At 49.3% G+C, this 24,900-nt stretch overlaps 1 protein-coding gene across 9 annotated transcripts in view; it reads left to right on the forward strand.

Moving 5' to 3' along the window:
• Positions 1-24,900, forward strand: part of PPARGC1B (PPARG coactivator 1 beta) — a 113,376-nt gene that overhangs the window by 72,806 nt on the left and 15,670 nt on the right. For 3 of the 9 annotated variants that reach the window (XR_015167733.1, XM_086412418.1, XM_086412411.1), the window contains exons 2-5: positions 11,388-11,561; positions 12,813-12,899; positions 19,065-19,280; positions 23,182-23,334. Coding sequence is in view for 8 of the 9 variants with exons in the window: in XM_086412418.1 (XP_086268544.1) it covers positions 11,388-11,561; positions 12,813-12,899; positions 19,065-19,280; positions 23,182-23,334 (630 nt within the window). In the remaining variant the exon portion in view is untranslated. The remainder of the gene's footprint in view (positions 1-11,387; positions 11,562-12,812; positions 12,900-19,064; positions 19,281-23,181; positions 23,335-24,900) is intronic. The other 6 variants (XM_086412415.1, XM_086412412.1, XM_086412419.1 and 3 more) reach the window with 3 other exon arrangements.

The raw sequence follows: 24,900 nt of genomic DNA on the forward strand, positions 1-24,900 counted from the left end.
ATCCCATGGATGGAGGAGCCTGGTAGGCTGTAGTCCATGGGGTCGCTAGAGTCGGACACGACTGAGCGGCTTCACTTTCACTTTTCACTTTCATGTATTGGAGAAGGAAATGGCAACCCACTCCAGTGTTCTTGCCTGGAGAATACTAGAGATAGGGGAGCCTGGTGGGCTTCCGTCTATGGGGTCGCACAGAGTCCGACACGAGTGAAGCGACTTAGCAGCAATAGCAGCAGCACTGTGAGGCAAAGGAGACACGTGGCTCAGGCACAAAAGTTGAGATGACAGAAAGTTCAGTAATCAAGATAAGTCATATTTTAATGCAACACTTTAAATATGTTGCAATAGTTAGTGTGTTAGTTAATTTGTTAATAGTCGATGCCAAAATATCCATTTTGAATATAATAATACCACATCTTTTAAAGGTAGGAAGACTGCCATGCGGAGCCAAATAGTCTGAAGCAAAAGGAGAAGTCAGTACCACTGACCTTGTCTTTATTTAGTGTTTTGATATTTTGTTCATCCTGGATTGGGGGGCGGGCATTAATTTTGATTGTTTTCACAATATTACATCAAATATGACCTGTCTCGATTGCTGGATGTTTGGTGCCCGAGGTTGGTACCTCCCGCACCTTAGCCAAATCCCAGCCATGACTCCACCTTCCAGTGTCTGTGCCCTCCTATGACAGAGGACCCCCCTGCCTCCCAGGCCTCAAGTCCTCGTATGCCAGGGCCTTGCAACCACTGTCGAGGGCAGCATTTGATCCTCGCCATCTATTTTTGTGCCTGCCCTTCAGTGATGATAAAACGTTGCTCTGGGTAGAGCTGATGTGTTGAAATGGTGAGTGTCAATGTCAGGTGGCCTGTGTGATCGTGTGTCTTCATTTTTGGCCTCTCAAAGGGGCCTGGAACCAGGGAAGAAAAGGAGTTCCTGGGCTTTTGCCCTTACAGAGTAGGACAAAAGTCATTATCGGGAAACTGAGGCTGCCGGGCAGTTGGCCCTCGTCTCGAGACTTAATGGAAAAGATGTCCGGGTTACATTCTCTTGCTCCTGAGCACCACCCTTTACAGGGCGCTTCCACATGGCTGTCACTTTGTTTATTGAGCAGCCACTACATTCTAGGCATTCTGCTAGGGGCTGGGGAAACAGCGGGGAACAAGCTTCTGCTCGGATGGAACTCCTAGCTGGGGGAGGTAACATATACAAGTAGATACATGAAAAACGGGGAAGAGTTCTAGAGAGGGGTGCTGCTGCTGGTTACACAACAGTGTGAATATACTTAATGCCACCACATTGCCCAGTTAAAAATGGTTAAAATGTAAAGTTTTATATTATGTATATATTACTACAATTTAAAAAAAATACTGGCAAAAGTGGTGGGGGGACATCAGAGAGAGAAAATTGCTAATTGAGGAACTTGGAGTAGGTGATGGGAGAGAGGTTGGCAGCCACTTCAGGATACAGTGGTCAGCAAGGCTCGTCTCAGAGGGACACTTAATCTGGGCTGGGGCTGATAAGAAAGGACCAGCTGTGCGCAGATGAAAGCAAGAGAAGGCTTCCCAGGCCGAGGGAGCTGCCGGCACAGAGGCCCCACGGTGGAAACTCAAGCCACACAACCGTTCTGTGTTGCAGGCCGGTCCCTGGAGATGGAAAGAGGCTAGGGGACGCCCTGCAACTAGCAGGTGATCAGCCAGGGCCAGCCTCAACCAGTCTTAACAACCGGTGGATACCTGCACACACTTCGCAGCTTACAAAGCGCTTTTCCTGCCGCTCTCCTTTGAGTTCAAGAGGCCCTTGAATTCAAGTGCAGAAAATTGATAGCAATTGTAGGGGAGCACAGTGTGCGAATGGCAGTGCCCCGGAACACCCTCACTCACTCGTCCGCTCGTGTCACAGAGTACACTTTACGCTTTTCAGATAAACAAAACACCACCTTTCCAAGCCAGGGGCAGCCTGGGCCGCCTGGCAGGTGCCAGAATGGGTGGTGGGGCACTGATGGCATCCCCTAAGACCTCGGTGCCAGCCACCTGCCAGGACATCCAGGAGCTGCTTCACCCTAGGCCACCTCGCTCAGGCACAGCTCTCAGAGATCTTAGGGATCTCAGCTGGCAAAGGGGCTGCTGGAAGGCAACAGGGAGGAAGAAAGGATATGACTAAGATAACACCTGTCCCAGGAGACTTTCTGCCTCAGTGTCCTTGTCTGCAAAATAAGAGTCTTCTGTCTCTGGAAGTGTTTCCCTAGGTTCCTCCAGTGCCTAAAGCCCCAGATCTGGGAGTCCATTGTAGAGATTAATTTTCTGTGCTATGGAGGCTGCAATTCATGTATAATAGTCACCTTATCTGATAAAGAGTGGGAACTACAGCTGAGGGTTGGAGGGGTAGGTGGAGGGCCAGAGAGGGGAATTCCTCAGACAAAGTCAGTGAAAGCACAAAACCATAAAACCTAATACCTACCTAGGTTGTTTAATGAAGCCATATGGCGTGCACATTCATTATTACCAGTCTTTGCTCTGGGACTGCTTGTGCTGCTGGCACTGAAATCCCGAGCTCTCTCCTGCCTAGTCCACGCCCACACTGCCAGGGCTCCTGTTTCCAGACTGGGGATGCACTCAATTGGATGAAGAATTTAGACTCCCGTCAAGCAATCTAAGTGCAGATTCTTCAGAGTCTTGCCAATGTCTTCCTAATCTTCTACTATTAATTCACCCACACATAATTTGACAGCAGGGTTTTGTGTTTTCTTTTTAAGGAAAAAAAAAAACACACAAAAACAGCTCAATTTTATTGACTCCTTCCATAGCCTTCAACTTAGTTTCCGTTGAAGTCTCTTCTCTTATCCTCATATTTTCTTTTGATGAACCATTTCATTAAAGTTTGTACTTATCAGAACTCCTTGGTGGTCCAGTGATTAAGACTGCATGCGTCCACTGCTGTGGGCCTGAGTTTGACCCACCAGTTGGGGAACTGCAAGCTGTGCAGAGTGGCCAAATAAACAAATAATTTTTAAAAAATAATAAAATTTGTAAAGATTGGAATTCCCTGGTGGTCCAGTGGTTAGGACTCTGCACTTTCACTGCAGAGGGCATGAGTTTGATCCCTGGTCTGGGAACTAGGGTCCCACATGCCCCATGGCACAGCAAAAACCAAAAAGTCTGTAATTATAGTTGTGTTTGGGAGAAAACACAACCGACATTGAACAAACAACCCAGACACTGGAGGCAGGTGTGTAGATGACCTGGAGGGTTGTCTCTGAGACACTGGGGCACTGTGGGCCTTAGCAATGTGTGTTGTTACAGGAAGGGATGAAGAGTGTGGATTAACCCGGCCTGTTGCTTAGGGAAGCGTCTGTTGTACCAGAGGCCTGACAAGGCCTGATTAGGATTAGGTTTGATGGCAAGTAACAGAAAACTGCCCAAAATGATGAAAACTTTGAGGAGCTCCAAGCTGACTGCTCCCTCACGTCCTAAGGTGACTGACCCAGGGCCGATTAGTGCTTTGAAATATCAGGGACCCCACCTCCTGCTCATCTGTCTACCAATCAGAGCTGCCTTCTCAAGGTCACTGATAACTAACTTGTCATCCTCTCTGGTTGTCTGGGTCTGGCCTGGCCTTGTAGCCCAGTTCTGAGCCCTGGACTTGTTTTGCTCTCTGGGTTGGAGGACCCACTCCCACCAGATCTGGTGATCTTCCATCAAATCACCTTACCCTAAGCCCTGAGTGGGCAGCTGTGTGGCTGGGGGTTGGGACCTGGTTGAAAAGGGCTGAATGTCACTGAGTTTGCCCTCGGCAGGCCTGGGACTGACGCTTTCATGTGGAAAGGGCCTCCATGATGTTTTGAGACACTTAGCCTTGGGTGTCTCGGTAAAAGATCCTTTCAATGGTCTGCTTTATCTTTAAGCTCAGAATGTTTTTTTCTTTTAGGCTGGCTCAGAGCTCCTGCATTTTCTACTTATTCTTCCTGGAGCTTAATTTTGTGTCTATGACTCCTGAGTCTTATTTCAGAGGAGGCTGGTAGTATTTCTTTGTGGTCTAAAAATCAATTACTTTTCCTACTATTCTCCTGGAAGCATCTTTAGGAGTTTTGTACTAATTTGGAAGACAGTGGGAAGATTAGATTTTTTTTCTTTTGGTTGTAAAAGGGATGAATCAATTATAACTTTTTCATTGGTAGATGATAAACTCCAGCTGGCACCTAATCTGGAGAGGGAACTTATTCACTCACATATTTGTGAAAAACAGGGACTAGACTGGCTTCAGGCACAGCTGGATCCAAGTGTTTACACTCTTTTCTCAGGAATACATCTCTCTTTGCTTCTTTGCTCTGCATTCCCTGTGCTGGCTTCATTCTCAGGCAGAAGCAAAAATGTCTCTCAGTGTCTCCAGAATTACATTCAAGCAGCTGGGCACCCTTGTCCAGATGCTCCAGCACATTCCTGGTGGTCACCCTGAACCACTGCTGTGAACCAGTTGCCATCATCACTGGATGAAACCCTTTAAATTGGCCAGACTGTACTCACCTGGACTGACTGGGTTGGGAGGAGGGATGATGTCCTCAAGGAAGATCAGTGGGCTTCCACATTAGGAAGGGGAATGGGTGGGAGGCCAGCCAAATAGCAGAGATGGGAGGAGAAAAAGGAAAACATCTTTATAGTGAAATGACCCTGTGGGGACTTCCTGCGTACTTACTTCCCTCCCTTCCTAGAAGGCAAATAGAGGCGCAGGCTCATAGGTCTAGACCAGGCTGGGTCTAATGGATTAGCAGTGGCCGTGAAGGTTCCTCGTTGCAAATGCTTGGGGCTCATTGGGAAGTAGAGCGGTGTTTGATTAGTGGTGTCTGCCACGGTTAGGGAGGCAGGAAAGGTGAGCCCAGTGCTACATACCTGTACCCCTAATAGATCTCATGCCCAATCATTTAAAAGGGAAAACTTGCCTGAGACCTTCAAATACAACTTTGTCAGTGAAGGAGGCTCCAAGCGGGCAGTAGGGCAGTGCTTAGGGCATCCAAGATGGCAGTCAAGGAGTGTGTGAGGCCCAGAGCGAGCCAGTGTGGTCTGTCCATTAGGGCAAGGTCATCCTCCAAGGGAAACCACGAGCCACAGTAACACTGGAGTGGGGGCTGGTGCAGGCTGAAGGAACAGGATTGAGGGCGTCAGGTTTAGGACTGAGGGGATGGGTCAGGAGACGAGTTCTTGAAGCATTGACCCTCTGAGAGGCCCTGCTCTGCCCATCAGTGCAGTGGGAACATTGACCACTGCCTACCTTCCTGCCTTCTGGGAAGGTATTATAGCTGTGAATGTCACTTGAATGTCAACTCTAAGTGCTATATCTGTGACCACCATTCACTGGGTATCTAGACCTGTGTTGTTTTATCTTTGTAAGGACATTGTGAAGTAGGATTCTTTTATTATCCCCATTTTGTTGATAGAAACTGAGGCTACAAAATTTAGGTCCTGATCTCAAAGGATGAGTGTTAGTAACCAAGCCAGGCTTAGCCCTTTGTCTTTCTTGTCTGGGCCTCTTTCCATGTTAATACAGACCTTCCTTCTGTACCTTTGTTTCCCCCTCCATAAATTTCATTTATTTATTCTGCCTTCATCCCAAAGTCTATGTGGATCACAGAAACTAGATAAGTACAAAATTATATCAATCGCTTGAGCACGATGGGTCCATAGGGTCTGTGTGTTTGATATTCTCTTTTCCAGAGGGGGCAGTGAGAACCCAAGAGAGGAGGCAACCCACTGAAGGATGCATAGTGACTGCGGGCAGGCCCAGCACCCAGGTTCTGTTAGTGCAGCTGCCCCTCCCCGCTCCCGCTTCCTTCCACCAGGTATAACTCTGAGAATGTGCTCTGGCCAGGCGCGCTAAGCTAGGCGATTTGCTGAGTGTAGTCTGGAAAGTGGAGCCACCAATTTTTCCTGCAGAGGCATTCTGTCTTAAACAGGGAATCGATTTCTGACAAGATGCACAAGCTTCCAATGAAGGCACTTATGTGAACCTGGATGAAGCACCATTAATCCATTGCCAGGAGTGTTTATCTCCCTGGCTTGGGGCAGCCGCAGCCTGCTTAGATATGGGATGTGATGTTGCTGGAGGAATGGGTACAGGTGATGCAGCAGCCAGAGGTGTTCCTGCCGCAGTGGTGTGAGCAGACTTGTGGTGGGGACCACCGGGGGCTCTGTGCCTGGGGCCAGCGCACAGCACAGCACGTGTGGCCCCAGGCCTGTCCCTGCTCAGCTGCAAGCTAACCCTGTGACTTGGGTCTTTCTCAGACTTTTCCCAAAGCTCTGTCTCCCCATCCATAAATGGGAATGCATGCATGTATGCTCAGCTGCTAAGTCGTGTCCGACTCTTTGCAACCCTAAGGACTGTAGTCTGCCAGACTCCTCTGTCCACGGGATTCTCCAGGCAAGAGTACTGGAGTGGATTGCCATTTCCTCCTCCAGGGGATCTTCCTAAGCCAGGGATTGAACCTGTGTCTCCTGTGGCTCCTGCATTGGTAGGAGGATTCTTTACCACTGTGCCACCAGGAAAGCCCATAAATGGGAGGAAATGATTTTAAAAGTTCCTTCTCACCTTCAGAAGCAGGATGTCAGACAATGGCACAGGCTGTGCAGGGAGCCAGGAGACCCAGGGTTGGAATCTCAGCTTTGTGTTTCTGGGACCCTTGGTGCTAAGGGTTGAACTGCATCCTCCATTCAAAGATATGTTGGCCTCCTAATCCCCATTACCTCAAAATGTGACCTTATCTGGAGATAGGGTCTCTAGTACAGAGGTCATCGAGTTAAAATGAGGTCATCAGTGTGGGCCTAATCTAGGGAAATTTGGACACGGAGCCTGGCATGTGTAGGAGGAAGATGATGGGAAGAGAGACACAGGGAGAAGACGCCATCCACTTGCCAACAAGAGAGGCCTCGGAAGGCGGCACCCCTGCCAGCATGTTGATCTCAGGCTTCCCGCCTCCAGAACGCGGAGGCAAAGTATTTCTGTTGTTTGAGCCACGCAGTTTGTGGTGCTCTCTTATGGCAGCCCTGGCAGATCAATACAGGTGACGGGATCTCCGAGTTTCCTCGTTGGTGGTAACGGGGACAGTGACACCTGCCCTGCAGCGTTGTTAGAGGAATCCAGTGAGAGAATGCAGATGAAGCACTGGGCCTGGCCCACGGTGCACCTGCAGCGTTGTTAGAGGAATCCAGTAAGAGAATGCAGATGAAGCACTGGGCCTGGCCCACGGTGCACCTGCAGCGTTGTTAGAGGAATCCAGTGAGAGAATGCAGATGAAGCACTGGGCCTGGCCCACGGTGCACCTGCAGCGTTGTTAGAGGAATCCAGTGAGAGAATGCAGATGAAGCACTGGGCCTGGTCCACGGTGCACCTGCAGCGCTGTTAGAGGAATCCAGTGAGAGAATGCAGATGAAGCACTGGGCCTGGCCCACGGTGTATAGAAAGCGCTCAGTCATAGTGGCCAGCCTGTGCTCTGACGCCCCTGCCCCCACCATTCTGTGAGTGGGGCCTACAGGAGCCGGCCGCATTAGAGGCCCTTTAGGTCACCTGAAGCACCCCTCCAAAAGCCTCTCTAAATATGAAGAGGGCCAGAGAAATCACTGTTAATGCAACGCTTAATGGTTTTTAGCCAGAGAGTGGCCTCAGCCCTAATCGACAAGGCCTCGAAGCTGAGATTTCTTTGTTTTTATGTCCTAGGTACACTGTGAGTGTGTCGAGCTGCTCTGTAAATCAATAAGTGCAGTGGTCATGGCCCCTTGATGGTATTTTGTAAAGGCAGTGGCATGGCTTTCATAGGAAGGATTCTCATTGGATGACCCTGAGCTAATCCATTATCCTCCTTGGACCTCAGTGTCTATATGTGCCAAGTGAAGGCGAGTCAGAAGTTCTTAGCTGTGTCTACGAAAGGTTAAGAGGTTCAGAGGTTCAGTCTGAATTCCTTGCACACACATGCATTGTGCACGCATACCATATCTGGTTCTGAAAGGGGTCTCCTGAATTGTCCACAAAGACCTGGACAACCTCTTGGGACAGCTGGTTCCTTGCTGATCTGAAATTCTGGAATTCTGATTTAAAACTTGTTTATAAGATTCAAGAGGCAAGTCTTACAGAGGTGGCTGCTCTGAGTTACTAGGATGGGCTGATTCTGGAATATATAAAGAGTTCCCCAAAGAGCTTATAGGTGGGGGCTTTGCTGGCCAGCCAGCTGCCAGTTGCTGAGCATCTTTGTGTCTCTGCTTTTGGCCTTTCCTCTTGCTCCACAGGCCCTCAGTGGAGGGCCTCGGTCCTCCCAGCCCTCCCGCCTGAGTCTCTACTGGATGCTAGTCAGCCTAGCCCACCCGCTTGCTTCTACACTGGCCCCACCCCCACCACGTGCATGCTTGTGTGCTAAGTCGCCTTAGTCGTGTCCGACTCTTTGCAACCCCATGGACTGTGGCCCCCCAGGTTCCTCTGTCCATGGGGATTCTCCAGGCAAGAATACTGGAGTGGGTTGCCATGCCCTCCTTCAAGATGTCTTCCCAACCCTGGGATTGAACCCCCACATGTCTCATGTCACCTGCATTGGCAGGCGGGTTCTTTACCACTAGTGCCACCGCCCTCATCACACTTGGCATAAGACCCAAATCCATCCAGTCCCTACTTGAGCTGGCCTCCACTGCCTCTCTGAAGGCATCTTCTCCCTCCCCTTACTCCAGGGCTGAGCTGCAGCCTCACTGGCCTGTGGGCAGTGCCCGACACTCTAGGCTTGGTCCCCACCTGGATCTCTGCCTGAAACCTTCTCCACACCTTCAACTGCCTGGCTCCTCCTTCACGTCTCAAACCAGACGTTGGCTTCTCCAGGAAGCCTTTGGTCAACCCCATCTAAGTAGATTCCCCTCCCTCTCTTGTCCTCCATCAGTGCACCTGGTTTGTTTCCGCTGTGGCACTAACAAAATCTGTAATGAAATATGTATGTGTTTTCTTTTCCCACTGAGATGGCAAATCATAAAGGAATGCACTGAGTCTTATACATCACAGGGCCTGCCTCATAGTAGCATTTAATATAAGGTTTGCAGGCCCCCGGTATCATGCACGGCTCATTTAAATACTGACAAAACCAAGTGCTAATGAGGGCCTGGAACAATAGGAACTTCCATACAGCCTGTGGGAGTGGGCAATGGCACATCCACATTGGAGAGCAGTTTTTCAGGTAGCTTTTATCAAGGTTCACCAATGCTTTGGAGAAGGGAATAGCAACCCACTCCAGTACTCTTGCCTGGAGAATTCCACGGATGAGGAGCCTGGCGGGCTGTAGTCCATAGGGTTGCAAAAAGTCATACACAACCGAGCACGCATGCACAGACACTTACCATATGAGCAAGCAATTCCCAAGAGAGAGAAAATTGCATGATGTATGAGTCTTTATCACGCAAAGACTTGTACACAAGTACTGTAGGCTTGTTCCTCACAGCCAAAAACTGAAAACAAACCAAACGTCTGTTTAGAACAGGCAAGACCACTGTACCCCCATGAGCCGACTCAGTAGGGGAGGAGGAGGCAGCCCCAGGAGGCGGCTGAGAATCCTCACCGAGTGACACAGGGCTTAGTTCCCATGAGTGTTGAACACATGTGGCTCGGAGGAAGACCAGGCAGATAGAGGGCAGGCACGGTTGGGAGTGTCCCTGGAGTTGCACTCTCTGGGCATGTGCTACCTGGCCTGAAAGCAGGGACTGGCTGCTTGCGAGAACCAGCCTTGGTGCCGCCCGGGTGTACAGGATTCTTGCAAAATGCCAATTAAGACATTTGACCCAAATTCAGATAAAAGCCTTTTTCCTGTGTCAAGTTGAGCTAATAATATACATTTATTCATAATTTATGAGGCCTAGTAAGTGGTAACAATTAAGGAAAAGGCCTGGATAAAACCTATTTCTCTTCAGTGTCACGCAGGCCTCTTTCTGTTCTCAAAGGAGGTTCCACCCATCTCTGCCTGCCATGAAACTCTGTTTTATATTATTTTTTAAAATTTGTCACCATTCCTGCTTGCTACCATTTATTGAGCACTTACCAAGCCAAGTTATAGCATTGCCTCATTTAATATTAACTGTATGAGGCAGATGTTATCCCATTTTACAGACTAGATAGTTGAGCTTCAAAGAGGTGAAGGGACTTGCCCAAGGTATCACAGCTGGTACATGGGGATTGTGATTCATAGACGCTGGACCCCAGTGTCCATGGTATCCTGTTTCTGTGTCAGCCTCCCCCAGCTCAGGCTGTTTCTGAATCTGCAAGGCACCCTTCTATTGGTAACTTTTTTTTTTTTTTTTTTAAATTTTTAAATTTCTTGGTTGCTCCCAGTGGCATGCAGGATCTTAATTCCTTGCATTGGAAGCTTGGAGTCTTAACCACTGGATCCCCAGGGAAGTCCCTTGGTAACTGTTAAACCTGGGAGACCAGGGTGAGAAAGCGATCGCTTTCTGAGTCTATCGTCTGGGTTAGGCTGCGAATCTGCATTGTTTCCATCAGGTTCCGGGTGGTGCTGCCCCTGCTGGGACCACACTCTGAGAAGCACCGGTTTAGTCAGTGCTGTTACCAGGTCCTTCCTGACTCTCTTCTACCCCACCCACCACTTATGGCCTTCTAAACCTCCTATGTATTGGCACCGTATTCTCATATGTATTATCATCAACAGTGTGCGGCTTGAGTGTGTCTCATTCTTTTTACACGTGTGGGATAGTATTTTACCTGCCAATGTTCTGCAGGTTAGATTTAACATGATATGCATGTATGATATGATAACATACATAATGCCCTCATTCTTTTCAACAGCACTGTAGTATTCCATGATATAGATGGTTATACTTTTACTTACCTATTGTCTGCTGATGGGTAATCGTCTACCCTTTTAGACATGACAATTATTTCTGGGAACTTGAGTGTTTTTCTAGAATGCAGCAATCACTCAATGATGTCAGTTCTTGCTTTTTGTTGTTTCCTTATTCATATAGAAGGATTGTTGCCTTCTAGAAATCCCCTTTCAAATGGGAACAGTTATAGAAAGGAGTAGTTCTCTATTTACAGGTTGTAATCAAGTTTTCAACCAAACATTTCTGGGAAGAGAAAAGAGGTCCTATGTGGGCAGGGCTTTGAGGGGTGTATGGGAGTGTGGAGGAGAAGGGAAGATATAGCAGGCAGGGGCATTTGTAATGCTTGAGCCTGACCTACCTCCTGGTAGTTTCAACAATTGCAAGAGGATGAAGTAGATCTTTGCATTTCTTGGTCACTTGGCAAAATCAGGCCCTAGACAAAGGCAGCCAAAGGTTCAGACTGCCAGTATCCTAAGTAGGAGGGTCCCTTCTTGGGTCTAGCCAGGCTCAGCTCTGACCCACCTCCTTTCTACCTGTCTCCTCAGGGTGGGGGATCTGGGGAGGAACAACTCTGCGCTGACTTTCCTGAGCTCGACCTCTCCCAGCTGGATGCCAATGACTTTGACTCAGCCACCTGCTTTGAGGAGCTGCAGTGGTGCCCAGAGAACTCCGAAACTGACCCCAGCGAGTACAGCCCTGATGACTTGGAGCTCTTCCAGGTACGCCCTCCGAACCTCACCACCGTCTGCCTCACTCGTGCCTCTCTCTGCCCCTGAAAGCCTGGCTGCCCTGAGTCACCTTCTTCTCCACTTGCATATGCAAAGAAGACTCTTCATCCACTACAGCTATTGGGACCCTGTCTGTTGTCCTGGGTCTGCACTTGGTCTTGGGCAGCTCTCACCCTCTCAGAGGCAGTATTATCGCCTCTGGGAAGTGGGGACTGGGAAGAGCTACTTTCTCCATGCCCCTAGTCAGAACCGAGTCTCTCTGTGAGCTAGAGCGAGTTCTTCCTTTCCTTGAATGATCACACTGAACTCTCATTCCCACTCTGTGAAGCAAGTGAGATTATCTCCTCATTTTACAGATGAGGAAACTGAGGCTTGGAGAAATTTAGCTACACGCCTAGGGTGATTTACCTTGTTAGTAGCTGAACTAGATTGAAACCCAGTTTGCCTGCCTCCTAAGCCAGAGCTTTATAACCATGCTGACGCCATAATGGCTGACACCATAATGGGACTGACTCCCATTCTCTGTGGCAGGACTGTCCCTGTGTATGTATGTTCACTCACTTAATTTTATTAACAACTCTCAGGCAGGAGTGTATTTATCTCCATATTTCCATTGGTACCTAGAGGTTCTTTATTTATTTGTTTTTTCTTTATTTTTATTTTTTAAAAAAATTTTAAATTGGAGGATAACTGCTTTACCGTGCTGTAGTGATTTCTGGTGTACAACAATGCAAATCAGTCATAATTATTTATATTTATATATATTCTCTCCTTGAACCTCCCTCCCCGCTCCCATAGAGGGTCTTTAAGAAGAAGCAATGCCAGAACCTGCAGTTCATATCTGTGCCTCTTCCCCTGTGAGCCCCACAGTCCTGGAGGCACGTTTCCTTTAAGAAGGCCTCTAATGTGCGATAATGTGATGTCTGGGATTTGCTTCAGAATAAAGCAATCCCTGCATGCATTTGCATGTGTGGGTGTGCAGCATGGAGAGTAATAGGTGAAATAAGATTAACCATGTTGAAACTGGGTGATGAGTACATTTGGAGTTATTATTCTTCACTTGAAATATGCTCCTATATAAACACTGGAGGAAGAATGCATATCTCTCTGTGCCTGTCTGACAATATAATAATAATTATAGTAATAACAATAACAACAATAATAACATACCATGTGCCAAGTCAGTGTGCCAAGAGTATCATCTCAAATAATTCCACTGACAAATTGTATCATTCCTTCTAGAAATGTTTATGGAGCTCCCTATGTGTGTCAGACACTGCATTCAACAGTGGACTCTACGGTCTAGAGGGAAGATTGACCCTAGATCAGGTAATACATAGTCAAACAGTGGTCACTAGGGACATGGGCACAATAAGAATAAACCTGGGATGAGGAGCGTCTGAAGAAACTGGGTGGTCAGGAAAGTCCTTTCTAAGAGATGCTTCAGCTGAAGGAGGACAAAGGAGCCTCATGGTGATCCCAGAGCCAGGAAGCAGGAAAGCTTGCTGTGTTGGGGAGCCGAAGAGCTGGAGGGCAATAGCTAAAGGGAAAGTGTCAGGAAATGGGGGGTGGGGATAGGCTAGGCAGGGGCCAGATTATGCCTGCTCTTCTGGGTCATATTAGTGAAAGTGATAACGGCTCAGCTGTGTCTGACTCTTTGCAACCGCATTGTCTGTAACCCACCTCTGTCCATTGAGTTCTCCAGGCAAGAATACTGGAGTGGGTTGCCATGCCCTTCTCCATGGGAACTTCCTGACCCAGGAACAGAATCTGGGACTCCTGCATTGCAAGCAAATTCTTTACCATCTGAGCCACCAGGGAAGGAGTTGGATTTTCCCCAAGATTATTCTAACCTATCAGTACAAAAATTATCAGTAACCCATTTTACAGATGAGAAAAGTGATGCTTAGAGAGGTTAAGTAACTTGCCTAAGGCCACACAGTTAGGAAGGGTCAGTGTAAGTTTACTCTAATGCAGGAACCCAATCCCCTCGCTGTTGTGTGAGGATCAGCAGGACTGCGGTCTGGTTCTGGCTCCATCCGGGGCCTCCATTCTTTCTCACAACCATGGGGCAAACTGCGCTCTGCTATTCCCTCCCTCAGAGTGGGGCCAACTTCCAGGAAATGCTTTCAGGTTATAGAGAACTGATGAGCAAGAGGGATTTGGATGCTGCCTAAAGACCATCCCTGATAGCTCAGTGGTAAAGAATCCGCCTGCAACGCAGGAGACCCTGGTTCGATTCTTGGGTCGGGAAGATCCTTTTCCTGGGAGAAGGGATAGGCTACCCACTCCAGTGTTCTTGGGCTTCCTTTGTGGCTCAGCTGGTAAAGAATCCGCCTGCAATGTGAGAGACCTGGTTGGATCCCTGGGTTGGGAAGATGCCCTGGAGAAGGGAAAGGCTACCCACGCAAGTATTCTGGCCTGGAGAATTCTGTGGACTGTTATAGTCCATGGGGTCGCAAAGAGTTGGACACAACTGAGTGACTTTCACTTAGCAACTTAAAGACGATCCCCACCTAAACTGTACAGGCCCTGCCTACTCAGAGACTGGCCAGACCCACTAGTAAGCTCCTGCCAGGAGCCTACGATGTGCATGAAATGGCCTCAGACACAAGTCAGCCTGGTGTGGCCCTTGGGCTCTTTGCATAGCAAGGAAGGCAGAAGAATCTTCAGAGATGGTCAGGACTGTGGTGGAACTCTGCGTACACTGCCTCTCTCCCCTTCATTCCCTGCATTCCATAACCTGCGCCACCCATCACACCCCGGTGCCCCTCTGCGAGGGTGATTACATGATCGGTGCCTGATTCCTCCTCGATCCCCTCTCCACCCCTGGAGCTTGGGGGCTGATACAGCACTGTAAATTGTCATGGTCCCAGGCTGTGCACAGAGACCAGCACTTTCTTTATTTGTTAAATAATTAACAAATATTTCTGTGAATACATCCTTCAACACCCAGCTCTCACGTTAGCTCTTCCTAACGCAGGTGGTCAGTCACTTCCTCTCTGGGCTCCCATCCTGTGCATGCATGTGACCTTCAGAGTTCAAGCTCCTTGAGGGCAAGCGTATTTTGTTCCTCTGTGAGGCCCTTGCACATTGAATTGAAAAGACTCGGTCATAGGTGTTGAATGAAGAAACTGATTGCAATGTTTTCTTTCCTGCCAAGGACCAGACATGACCCATTCCAGAGTCCTTGATGGAATTCAGAGCCCAGAGGTTCTAATACGCCTCCGCCACTGACTGGGACAGAGTCCTCACTTGACCAGTGGCAGTCGTATAGGCATGCTGCCTTGAGTCAGAGCCATGTTCTCACAAGTCAGGTGGCACCATCGCTATGGAAACAGACCCAGAGAGTGGAGAACAGCTATCTTTACAAGAGCTGACAACTGCCCCCGGAGGCAGGGACAGTACCTTCTGTTTGTGTGCCCAGAGTACTGGGGCCAGGGCCACCGTAGGCTAAACTTAGTAAACATTTTTGGAGGAGGCAGGCGTTTGGTTTTGTCACCATGTGCTGTGTGGCCTTGGGCTAGTAGCTCCTCCTTGTTGCGCCTCAGTTTCCCCAGGTGAGAAATGAGGAAAGGGCACGGATTAGATCAGCGGTCCTTAATCTGTTATAGGGAGAGAGCCACTGGGTCCTTTTAGACTCTGTGGACCTACCCCCAGAAAAAAGGAAGGGAAAGTGACTTCCTGGGTTTCCTGCACCCCCGTGAATGGGGGCAGTTTCTGAGTATTCTTCTGGCCCTGGGAGCCTGAACTCTGTTCTGTTGTCTTTCCCTCAGGCCCCTCTAGATGCTCAGAGTGAAGGTTCTCCCTCTGGTTTCTTGAAGGTTCCTTTTTCTCCAGCCTCAGAGCGCTCAGGAAGATTGGGGGTGGGGACGAGCCTATTAATATCCGTTCCTCAGCTGATTAACTCTCCATTAATTTGCACTCCGTTTCTAAGCAGAGCTGGGAGAGCTGAGCTAATGGGCCTGGGAAGAGGAGAGGGGCGGCCTGGCTCCCTGTGATGTATTATCCTGGGGTACTGATGGGACCATGCCGAGGGCAGGGCCGGACTCTCTTCCCTGACCCCACCTGGCTGTTCCGAGCTGGAGCTGCTAAGGGAGGGCTGAGGACAGAGTGGGAAGGCCTTCTGTTAGTCATTTTGTAACCTGCTGGGGCTCCTTGGCGGTCTCTACCATCTGGTATTCATTTCAGCACCATGCCGAGTACCTAGTAAGTCCTTGACCATCCTCCCTACCCGCCTCCCAACTTGCTGTGTGATCTTGACAAGTCTCTCCTGGACCTTCATTCCCCCCACCCCAAAAAAGAATGGCAAATAGGCTTCCCTGTGAGTTCCAACCCAGATGATCCACAGTGTTGCCTGGAGGGTTGTGTTAAGAAAGGGCATGGAAGGAACACTGGGTGGGGGCATGAGGGATGGGACCCACAAGCTGCATGTTTGACTTCCCTGGTCACTGTGTGACCCCCACAGGCCCTTCCAGCTCTGATACTTGTGATAATTCAGAATATCTCTGGGCCTTTTTCCTCTGGCTGTGAAAGCCTGACCCCTCCTTCCTTCCAGTGCTGATGACACTGAATGACTTGTGAATCACTTCCCTCTGGAATGGGTTCTTTGAGACTAATCTCCCCAGTGGTCAGAGTTCATTTTTGGTTCACTCATTCTTCCATTCATCAAGTCTGCCTGGAGCCTCCCACGCCCCAGGCACTGAGCTAGGCCAGGAACAATTCACAGAGCCCTTGTGTGGCTGCCTCCAGACCGGCCTCCCTAGTAACCCTTGGAGGGAAACTGACTGGGGACCAGGTCTTCCCCCAAAGCTTCAAGGCTTAGAAATGGGAAATGACTTACCCAAGGTCACCCTGTCAGTGGTAGAGTGCCCCCCAGTCAACCCCAAGAGTAGTCCTTGAGCCCCATGTCCAAGATCTTAACTCCCCATCAGGCTGGACTGATTGCTCTGGAAACACAGGTTTGGGGGTCCGGCCTGTGGATGGGGATTGGGGCTGCCCCTTGAGCTCTTTTGCATTCCTGAACTGGAATTCCTGGACCTGCCCTTGGACCTCCATCCTGGGGGCCCAGGTCAGGCTAACCTGAAACCTTCCTTTGACCTTTCTTTTATTCTTAGCTGTCTTGCAAAGTCACAACCACATTTGTTCTCTTCTCCCCATGTCCCCCTTCGAATTACTCAGCTGCTGCTCTGGCTGCAAGGCCTGAAACAGATTTAGTACAGCCAAAAGGCCGTCACGGGATGTGTATTTCAGATGAACTTCCTGAAGAAAGGATAAACAGCCTGACCTGGGATGGGAAAGAGCGCTGGTTAAGACATCATGTGACAGACAGGCCTCCTGCCAGCACAAGCCCAGTAGCTGGGCTTTACTGAGTGAGACGCTCAGTGCCTCAACTGGAAGCAGGGTGATCTCCGTGCAGGGCTGGTGAGCTGGGAGTGTGCGTGCAGACTCTCGTGTCAGAGATCTGAGACATCAGAGAAGGAAGCCTGTCAGTTCATCTGTGTGTGCTGTGCTCTGTGTCAGCTCTGCCTCTGCCCCGGATTTGCTGTGTGAATGAATTAAATGCACCCAGGACATGTTGGTCAACCTCCATGAGGCTCAGTTTCCTCAAATGCAAAATGGCAATTAGAATAGTAACCCACCCCCCTTTTTACGCTATCTAGGTTTTTCATAGCTTTTCTTCCAAGGAGCAAGCATCTTTTAATTTCATGGATGCAGTCACCATCTAATATGATAGTAGACTTTTTGCTGACAAAGTTCCATAGTCAAAGCTGTGGTTTTTCCAATAGTCATGTATGGATGTGTGAATCGGATCATAAAGAAGGCTGAGCACCAAAGACTTGATGCTTTTGAACTGTAGTGTTGGAGAAGATTCTTGAGAGACTGTTGGACTGCAAGGAGATCAAACCAGTCCATCCTAAATGAAATCAATCCTGAATATTCACTGGAAAGACATATGCTGAAGCTGAAGCTCCAATACTTTGGCCACGTGATGCGAAGAGTCGACTCCTTAGAAAAGACTGTGATGCTGGGAAAGATTGAGGGCAGGAGAAGGAATCGACAGAGGATGAGATGATTGGATGGCATCACCGACTCGATGGACATGAGTTTGAACAAGCTCTGGGAGATGGTGAAGGACAGGGAAGCCTGGCGTGCTGCAGTCCATGGAGTCACAAAGGGTTGGAAATGACTGAGTGACTGAAGAACAACAACCCCACCCCCACAAGGGTTATTGTGGCGTTTACCTGAGGCAGTATTTACGAAGCCTTTCTATTTCTTTCATCAGCCAAACCCTTTGTCCCTGGTCTTGGCACTAGGTTTTCAGTCTGCCTGGAATCGTCTTTCCTCAGCTCTTTGCCTGGCTGGTACCTTCTCATCTTTCAAGCCTAAGTTTCAGTATTAGTTGCTCAGAGCAGCCTTCTTTGACTGCTGTAAATAGCCTATAAATCTTTACCGCATTCTTATTCTGCATCACAGCTTCCTTTTATTTTTTTTCCCAGGCTTTCTCACTCTCTGAAATGATCTAGTTTTGTTTCCTTGTTTAACTCTTTTCTCCACTGGAGGGTAAACTCCGTGAGCTACCAGTCTGTACCACCAGTCTCCAGTCATCGCCAAGCACATAGTAGTATGTATGTGTTAGGAGAAGGAAGAGTGGGGAGGGGAGGGGAGGAACTGCCCCCGCCACAGCCATCGTCATCGCCCTCACCCCCCACCACTGTCATCGTCACCTTCACTGTCACCGTCATGCTTATGGCAGGAGTCATAGTGGCAGTGGTAACAGTGGTGGTGATGGGAGTGGTAGTAAGGAGTGCTTGTTATGTGCCGGGCCCTGTGTTCAAGCATCTTACATATATTTACTTAGTCCTTGACAATAGCCTTATGAAGTAGGTCCTGTTGTTACAGTTGGTAAATGTGAGATCTGGGATCCACCCCAGCTCCAGATCCCAAGCTCCTAGCCACCACACTAACCGCCCTGCCCATCCATGAGTGAATGAGGCTGTGGGCCCTGGGAGCCCACAGGGGCATGGCAGCTGTTGTCCTGTTGCTCTGCTCGTCACTGTCACGGTCGAACCTTGAAGCTTCCAGTCTTTCCACCAGCTGTCTGGGCCCCAGGGTAAGAGAGGCTGACCTGAGGCTGCCAGTGGCATAGACCAGCCTCGGTACTCTGTCCAGGAGTTTGGACACAGGAGGCTGTGGTATGAAGAGATGTCCTTGGAGGAAGGGATGGGTGTCCCCTGATTAGCATGTGACCCTAAGCCAAGGCCCTTCCTGTTACCACCTGCTACCTGCTCGAAAATCTCTGATTCTTAGAGTCCATAGCGCATTTCTTTGGCATCTGCTTTCCTAAGAAACTGGGAAGATCTGAGCAGGTTTGGCGGGAGGATGATGGCGGTGGTGGTGCAGCTGCAGGTACAGAGCAGATTTCTATCCAAAGTCGCTGAGCCCAAGGCATTGGCTAACCGTGTCGCCTCTCTGCCTCTCTGCTCGCTGCAGATAATCGACAGTGAGAATGAGGCCCTCCTGGCAGCGCTCACCAAAACCCTGGATGACATGCCTGAAGATGTTGTGAGTCTGGCTGCCTTGCCAGCCCTGGATGATGGAGACACACCCTCCTGTGCTTCTGCATCACCCATCCCCTCCTCTGCGCCCCCCAGCCCCTCTCTGGAGGGGCCCCCTGCCTCGGCCCCTGAGGTGGATGAGCTCTCGCTGGTGAGAATCTGTTTCCAACTGAAGTGATGGTGGTGGCCTGAGATGTGGTGTGTGGTTGTAGGGGTGGTGGGTGCAGGGAAACCAGCTCTAGGTCCTGCAGGGATCTCTGTGCATCACCGGCAAGGGTTCAGGGCAGACAGCCTGGACTGGTGGTGGGCAGCCTCCCTGGGCTTAACCTGCGACTCTGTAGGCCCTTTGGGATTTCATGGATTTACCCTAAGTGTGCGTTAAACCTTGAAATTAAATGCAAATATTTTCCACAGACCCTTGGTGGTTCAGACGGTAAAGAATCTGCCTGCAATATGGGAGGCCTGGGTTTCATCCCTAGGTTGAGACGATCCCCTGGAGAATGGAAGGGAATGGAAGGGAATGGAAGTATTCTTGCCTGGAGAATCCCCATAGACAGAGGAGCCTGGCGGGCTACAGCCCATGGGGTTGCAAAGAGTTGGACATGATTGAACGGCTGACTTTCACTTTCACTTTTCCACACATATACACACAGTGAAAAATGCAAGCAGGAAGTATGGAGAGTTAAAAGCAAAACCTCCTTACCCATCTCATAATGGCTTTTTCTTTCCCCAGATGTAACCATGGTTACTGATCTGTTGTGTGACTTTCCTCTTCTACTTTTTTTTTTAACGACAAAAAGGAGCCTCCATTACACACAGCCTAAACCTTGCTTTTCTCAGTGAATTGTGTGGCATGGAAACTTTAAGATGAACAGAGGTAGCTCTGTTTTATCCTTTTTGTCAGCTGCATAGTGTTCCCTCATAAGAAGGTACCATAACTTCTTTAACTAATCCTCTGGTTGGAGGATATGTGCATTGTTTCAACTCTTTTATTGTTCCATTACTTTAGACTGTGTCCTTCACCAGGAGGAAGTGGATCCATTCCTAGAAAACAAATTCCTGGGTCTTAATGTATGTGGTTTTTCAGTTTAGACAAGTACTTCTAGCCTGACCTCCAAAGGGGTTGGACCGGTTCATACTCTAACCAGCAAAAGTTAAATGCTACCTGAATCCACGTGGAATGTGGAAATGTACACATGGCATTGCAGGTTTCTGGGGAGAAGGTCTCAGCCTTTTCAGATTCCAAAGGGATTTCAGAGGTTGCCAAAAGCAGTTGCTCTTGTCGCAGGCTAAAGGTGCCAGAACCCCAGATGTACTGGCTTGTGAAGTCCAGCTCATCTGTCTGGGGCTCCTTACCTCATCACTGGCACTCCTAGGGCTGGTGAGACTTAGCTGGAAAGTCAGGGCCTGTTGGAGGTGGCAGGGATCTTCGGTCGTGGAGAGTTAGAGCTGGACAGGCCCTTGGTGATCATAAAGTGCACCTCTGGGGAAACTGAGGCCCAGGGAGGTGAGGGCCTCTCCCAGGATCACACAAGTTGACGTGCCAGCAAGGGCTAGAACCCAGGTCTTCTGATTCCTAGACCAGGACTGCTTTCCCTTTCTCCTGCTGACTTCATGTTCCCCAAAGCAGTGTGGAACATTTAATAAGCACCTGTGCGTGCCAGACTCTAGAGTGTGTTCAGTCCCATGTTATGCTCCTGCTGATGAGGGTCGAGCGTCCTTTCTGATTAGAATCAGACCTCTTGGGTTTGAATCTCAGCCCCACCAGTGAATGCTCTTGTGCCTCTCTCTGACTCAGCTTCCTGGTCTGTAAGGTGGGGTTAATAGTAGTGCTTATCTCAAAGGCGGTTGGGAGGAGTACAGCAGATAATGTAAAGCACTTAGAACAGTGCTTGGTACAAAGAAATGGCTCAATAAATGCTATCTAAGTGATAGTCACAACCGTCAGCCATGGTGTTAGTAGTAGTAGTAGTAGTGGAAAAGTGAAAAGTGAAAGTGAAAGGCACTTGGTCATGCCCGACTCTTTTCTACCCCGTGGGTTATACAGTCCATGGAATTTTCTAGGCCAGAACACTGGAGTGGGTAACTGTTCCCTTCTCCAGGAGATCTTCCGAATCCAGGGATCGAACCCAGGTCTCCTGCACTTAAGGCAGGTTCTTTACCAGCTGAGCCACCAGGGAAGCCCAGTATTAGTAGTAGTAATACTTTGTGTGTGTGAGCACGTGTGTGCTCAGTCACTCAGTCACGTCCGACTCTTTTTGACCCCATGGACTATATAGCCCACCAGGCACCTCTGTCCACGGAATTTTCCAGGCAGGAATACTGGAGTGAGTTGCCATTTCCTTCTCCAGGGGATCATCCCGACCCACGGATCAAACCTACATCTCTTGTGTCTTCTGCATGCCCGGTGGATTCTTTCCTACTGCACCACCTGGGGCGCCCAGTAGTAATGGTTGTGGTAGTAACAAGAGGAATTCTGAATAGGACTCTGCAGAGGAGCCACACCTGAGTAGAGAGGTAGAGAGCGACCCCTGCTGGTCGCCAGTTGGTTGTTCCCTCTCACGCCTTGCTGTACTTCTGTTTCAGGCGCTATGCTAGGCACACAGGACACTTGCCATCTAGACTCCCCACATTCCAACATAGTTCTAGAAAGGCCCTGAGAATTTATACAAATTCTTAACCTGGAGTCATGGGTCCCAGAGAGTCCACATGCAGAACCCATGGACCTCTGCATACGTGTGTGTTTTCTGAGGCTAGCAGCTTCTCTCGTATCCTTACAGGGACCCCTGAATCAAAAAAGACCCAATTATTTAGTCTGCCTGCTCCTGTTTTACACACACACATGCACACGCACATCCATGCACACTCACAACCTTGGAGAAAGCAAGGCCAGGAGGAGAAAAGGACTCACCCAAGGTCTCACAGTGAGTTGGGTTGAACTGGGTTAGAACCAGGTCCCTTGCTCTGGTATGACCATCTTTTCCTGTCCATGTCAGAGAATCACAGACATGCACATGCTGGTTTGGGGTCTCGGTAGGGTCGTGTGGCTCCTCTAGCTCCTAGGGCAGTGGGAGTGGCCTTTTCTGTGGTTCCCGGGCCCTTGGCAATCCCACTGGGGGGTCATGTCTCCTGAGGAAACACTCAGTGCTAAAACAAAAACCTCTCAGCTTCCTGAATTGTTCTCAGCTTTGGCTGTGGTAGGATCACCGGCGAAACCCCCAGGTGCGCTCAGCTCCCTGCTTTGTTGGCTGGAATACACTGAGCACCTTTCCTCTGGGTGTAGAAGTGTGAAAAGCTTATCAACTTTTATAGAAAAATTATAAAAGCCAGACGAGCATCAGCTTAGGATGCTTCCACTCGTGTGAAAACAGCTGGCTTGGTTGGAGGTGATGTGTACATATATGCATTCTTGTGTTGTGTATGTATATATTTCTGAGTCCCACCTCAGGAAAGGGTCACAAGAAGGTGGTTAATAGCAGTTGTCTCTGGGACCTTGGACAGGAGGGAGACTAGCTTCCCGTTGTCTACCCGTCAGTATTTGTGGTATGTGTATTTTTTACCATTTCCAAGTATTACTTGTTAAGGTAAAGAATCGATTTTCTAAACAATATGATTAAACAAAAAGAACAGAGGAAAATCAGCTAAAATCCTACACCAAAGAAACACTGTGGGACCTCACCATCCAGACCGTGTATGTGTGCATGTGTGTACTACAAGTGTGTGTAGAGAGTCCCAATCAAGTGTGTGCATCATATTTCAGTGGTAGCGTGGGTAGACATCACCCGAGATCTGTCTGGGTTTCTGAAGATCATAGATATTTCTCTTGGGTTACTCACTCTGAAAAGGACTTAACATTTTACTGGGATACTTGTGTCTGTTTGGCATTGCTACACAACCTGCTTTCTGTACTTAGTGTATCCTAGGCCATTGAGTGCCCTCCCTGTGGTCTTCCACGCTCCCACGATGATGGGGTCAGAGTGTGGTCATCCTGGGGGTCTGGCTCCAGGCCGAGCTTCTCCCTAAGCTGTGCTTCCCTGTGTCTCTGGCTGTAGCTCAGCCCTGGCTTCTCCCATCTGCTCCTCCTGCAGCTGCAGAAACTCCTTCTTGCCACGTCCTACCCAACCTCGACCTCCGATAGCCAGAAGGAAGGGACCGCATGGCGCCAGGCAGGCCTCAGGTCCAGAAATCAGCGGCCTTGTGTCAAGGTATGTCTACACATGCCCCCAAACCCACCCAGGACTCCTCCAGGAGGGTCTCTGGGCAGGGGGTGCACCCTTCCACTCTTGTTAGAGGCCGTCAAGTTCAATACATTCATAGTTCACTCTTTGCTCCTCACACAACCCTTGTTGCTGATGTGCTGGACACTACTTGAAACCTAGGCTGGTCCGGGGTTCTAGATAGAGCCCTGGACTTTTTCATGTACAGTTGACCTTGAACTACATGGGTCTGAACTGCACAGGGCCACTTCTACGTGGATTTTTGTCAGTAGTAAATATTACAGTACTGCAGGATCTGAGTTCATTGAATCCATAGATGCAGAGGAACCGTGGGTACTGAGGACAGACTATATCAGTCACGTGAATTTTCCACTGTGTGGAACCCCTGTCTGGTTCAAGAGTGAACTGTAGGGGCTTCTCTGGTGGTCCAATGGCTAAGAGTCCACGCTCCCAATGCAGGGGGCCCAGATTCAATCTGGTCAAGGAACTAGATGCCACATGCCTCAACTAAAACCCAGCTCAGCCAAATAAATAAATATTAAAAAAAAAAGCCAACTCAACCTCAGTGTTCCAGGCAGTCTTAGATGTTGAGTTACAGCTGGGACAAGGAGGCTGTGGCCTGCCCTCAGGAAGCTTATTCTAATGAGGTGACAGAACCCAGCATAATATCTTTGTTGGTACCATGGAGACCACAAGGAGGAGTTTGAATTTCTCCTGGGGGTGGGGCGCATCAGAGAGCTGAAAGCACCATCGTGAACACCCAGGAGGGAAGCAAATCCTTTTCCCTCTTTGGGCTCCATCTTCTGAGACCTCCAAGGAGGGGTTTCCAAGGTGACTTCCCAGTGTTCCTGTTACTCAGAGCCTGCACTCAGCCCTTCCTCTTGTTCCTAGACACTGTTGCAGTGTCAGGCAGACTCAGGAGGGCATCTTTCTCAGATCATAGCTCAGTGTAGGAGCCTGTCCCCTCCTGGTCTCCCCGAAGGTGGGGGAGGGGGGGACCCTCTCCCTGTGCTCCCTCCCTACTTGCCCTGGCTGGCCTCCCCAAAGAGACGGCCATCCCTCACATCAAAGAGGCGGCAGCTAAGCCCCTCTGTGAGCCAGCCTGCCCTCTGGGAGGTTCGGAAGCATTGCCGGGGGAGGGGGCATGAGAGACAGCAGGACAGCTGGCCTGGGCTCAGCAGAGAGACGGTTGCTCTGGGGGTGGAACCCCTCTGTAGAAGAGTGAAGGCAGAGAAGTCTGGAGAGGGCAGTTGGCTGGGGCCACGTTGCAGAGCACCCCTGGCCAGGGGCTTCCCCTTTACTACACGGGCACTGGAAAGCTACTGATTTTTTTTTTTTTTCCTTTTAAAGAGGTTTATGAAGGTGCCGTTTACATACCATAAAAGGCACCTGTTTTAAAAGTATGATTCAGTGATTTTTAATAAACTTACAGAGTTGTGCAGCCATGACCATAATCCAGTTTTAGAACATTTCCATCCTCCCAGGAAGATCCCCAGTGTCTCTATTTACAGTCAGTCCCTGTTCCCACGCCCAGCCCCAAGCAGCCACTAATGT

This window comes from Bos grunniens, chromosome 7 (assembly GCF_055505025.1).
Source record: "Bos grunniens cultivar Pamir isolate PY7600 chromosome 7, Bosgru_T2T1.0, whole genome shotgun sequence".
Classification (NCBI taxonomy): domain Eukaryota; kingdom Metazoa; phylum Chordata; class Mammalia; order Artiodactyla; family Bovidae; genus Bos; species Bos grunniens.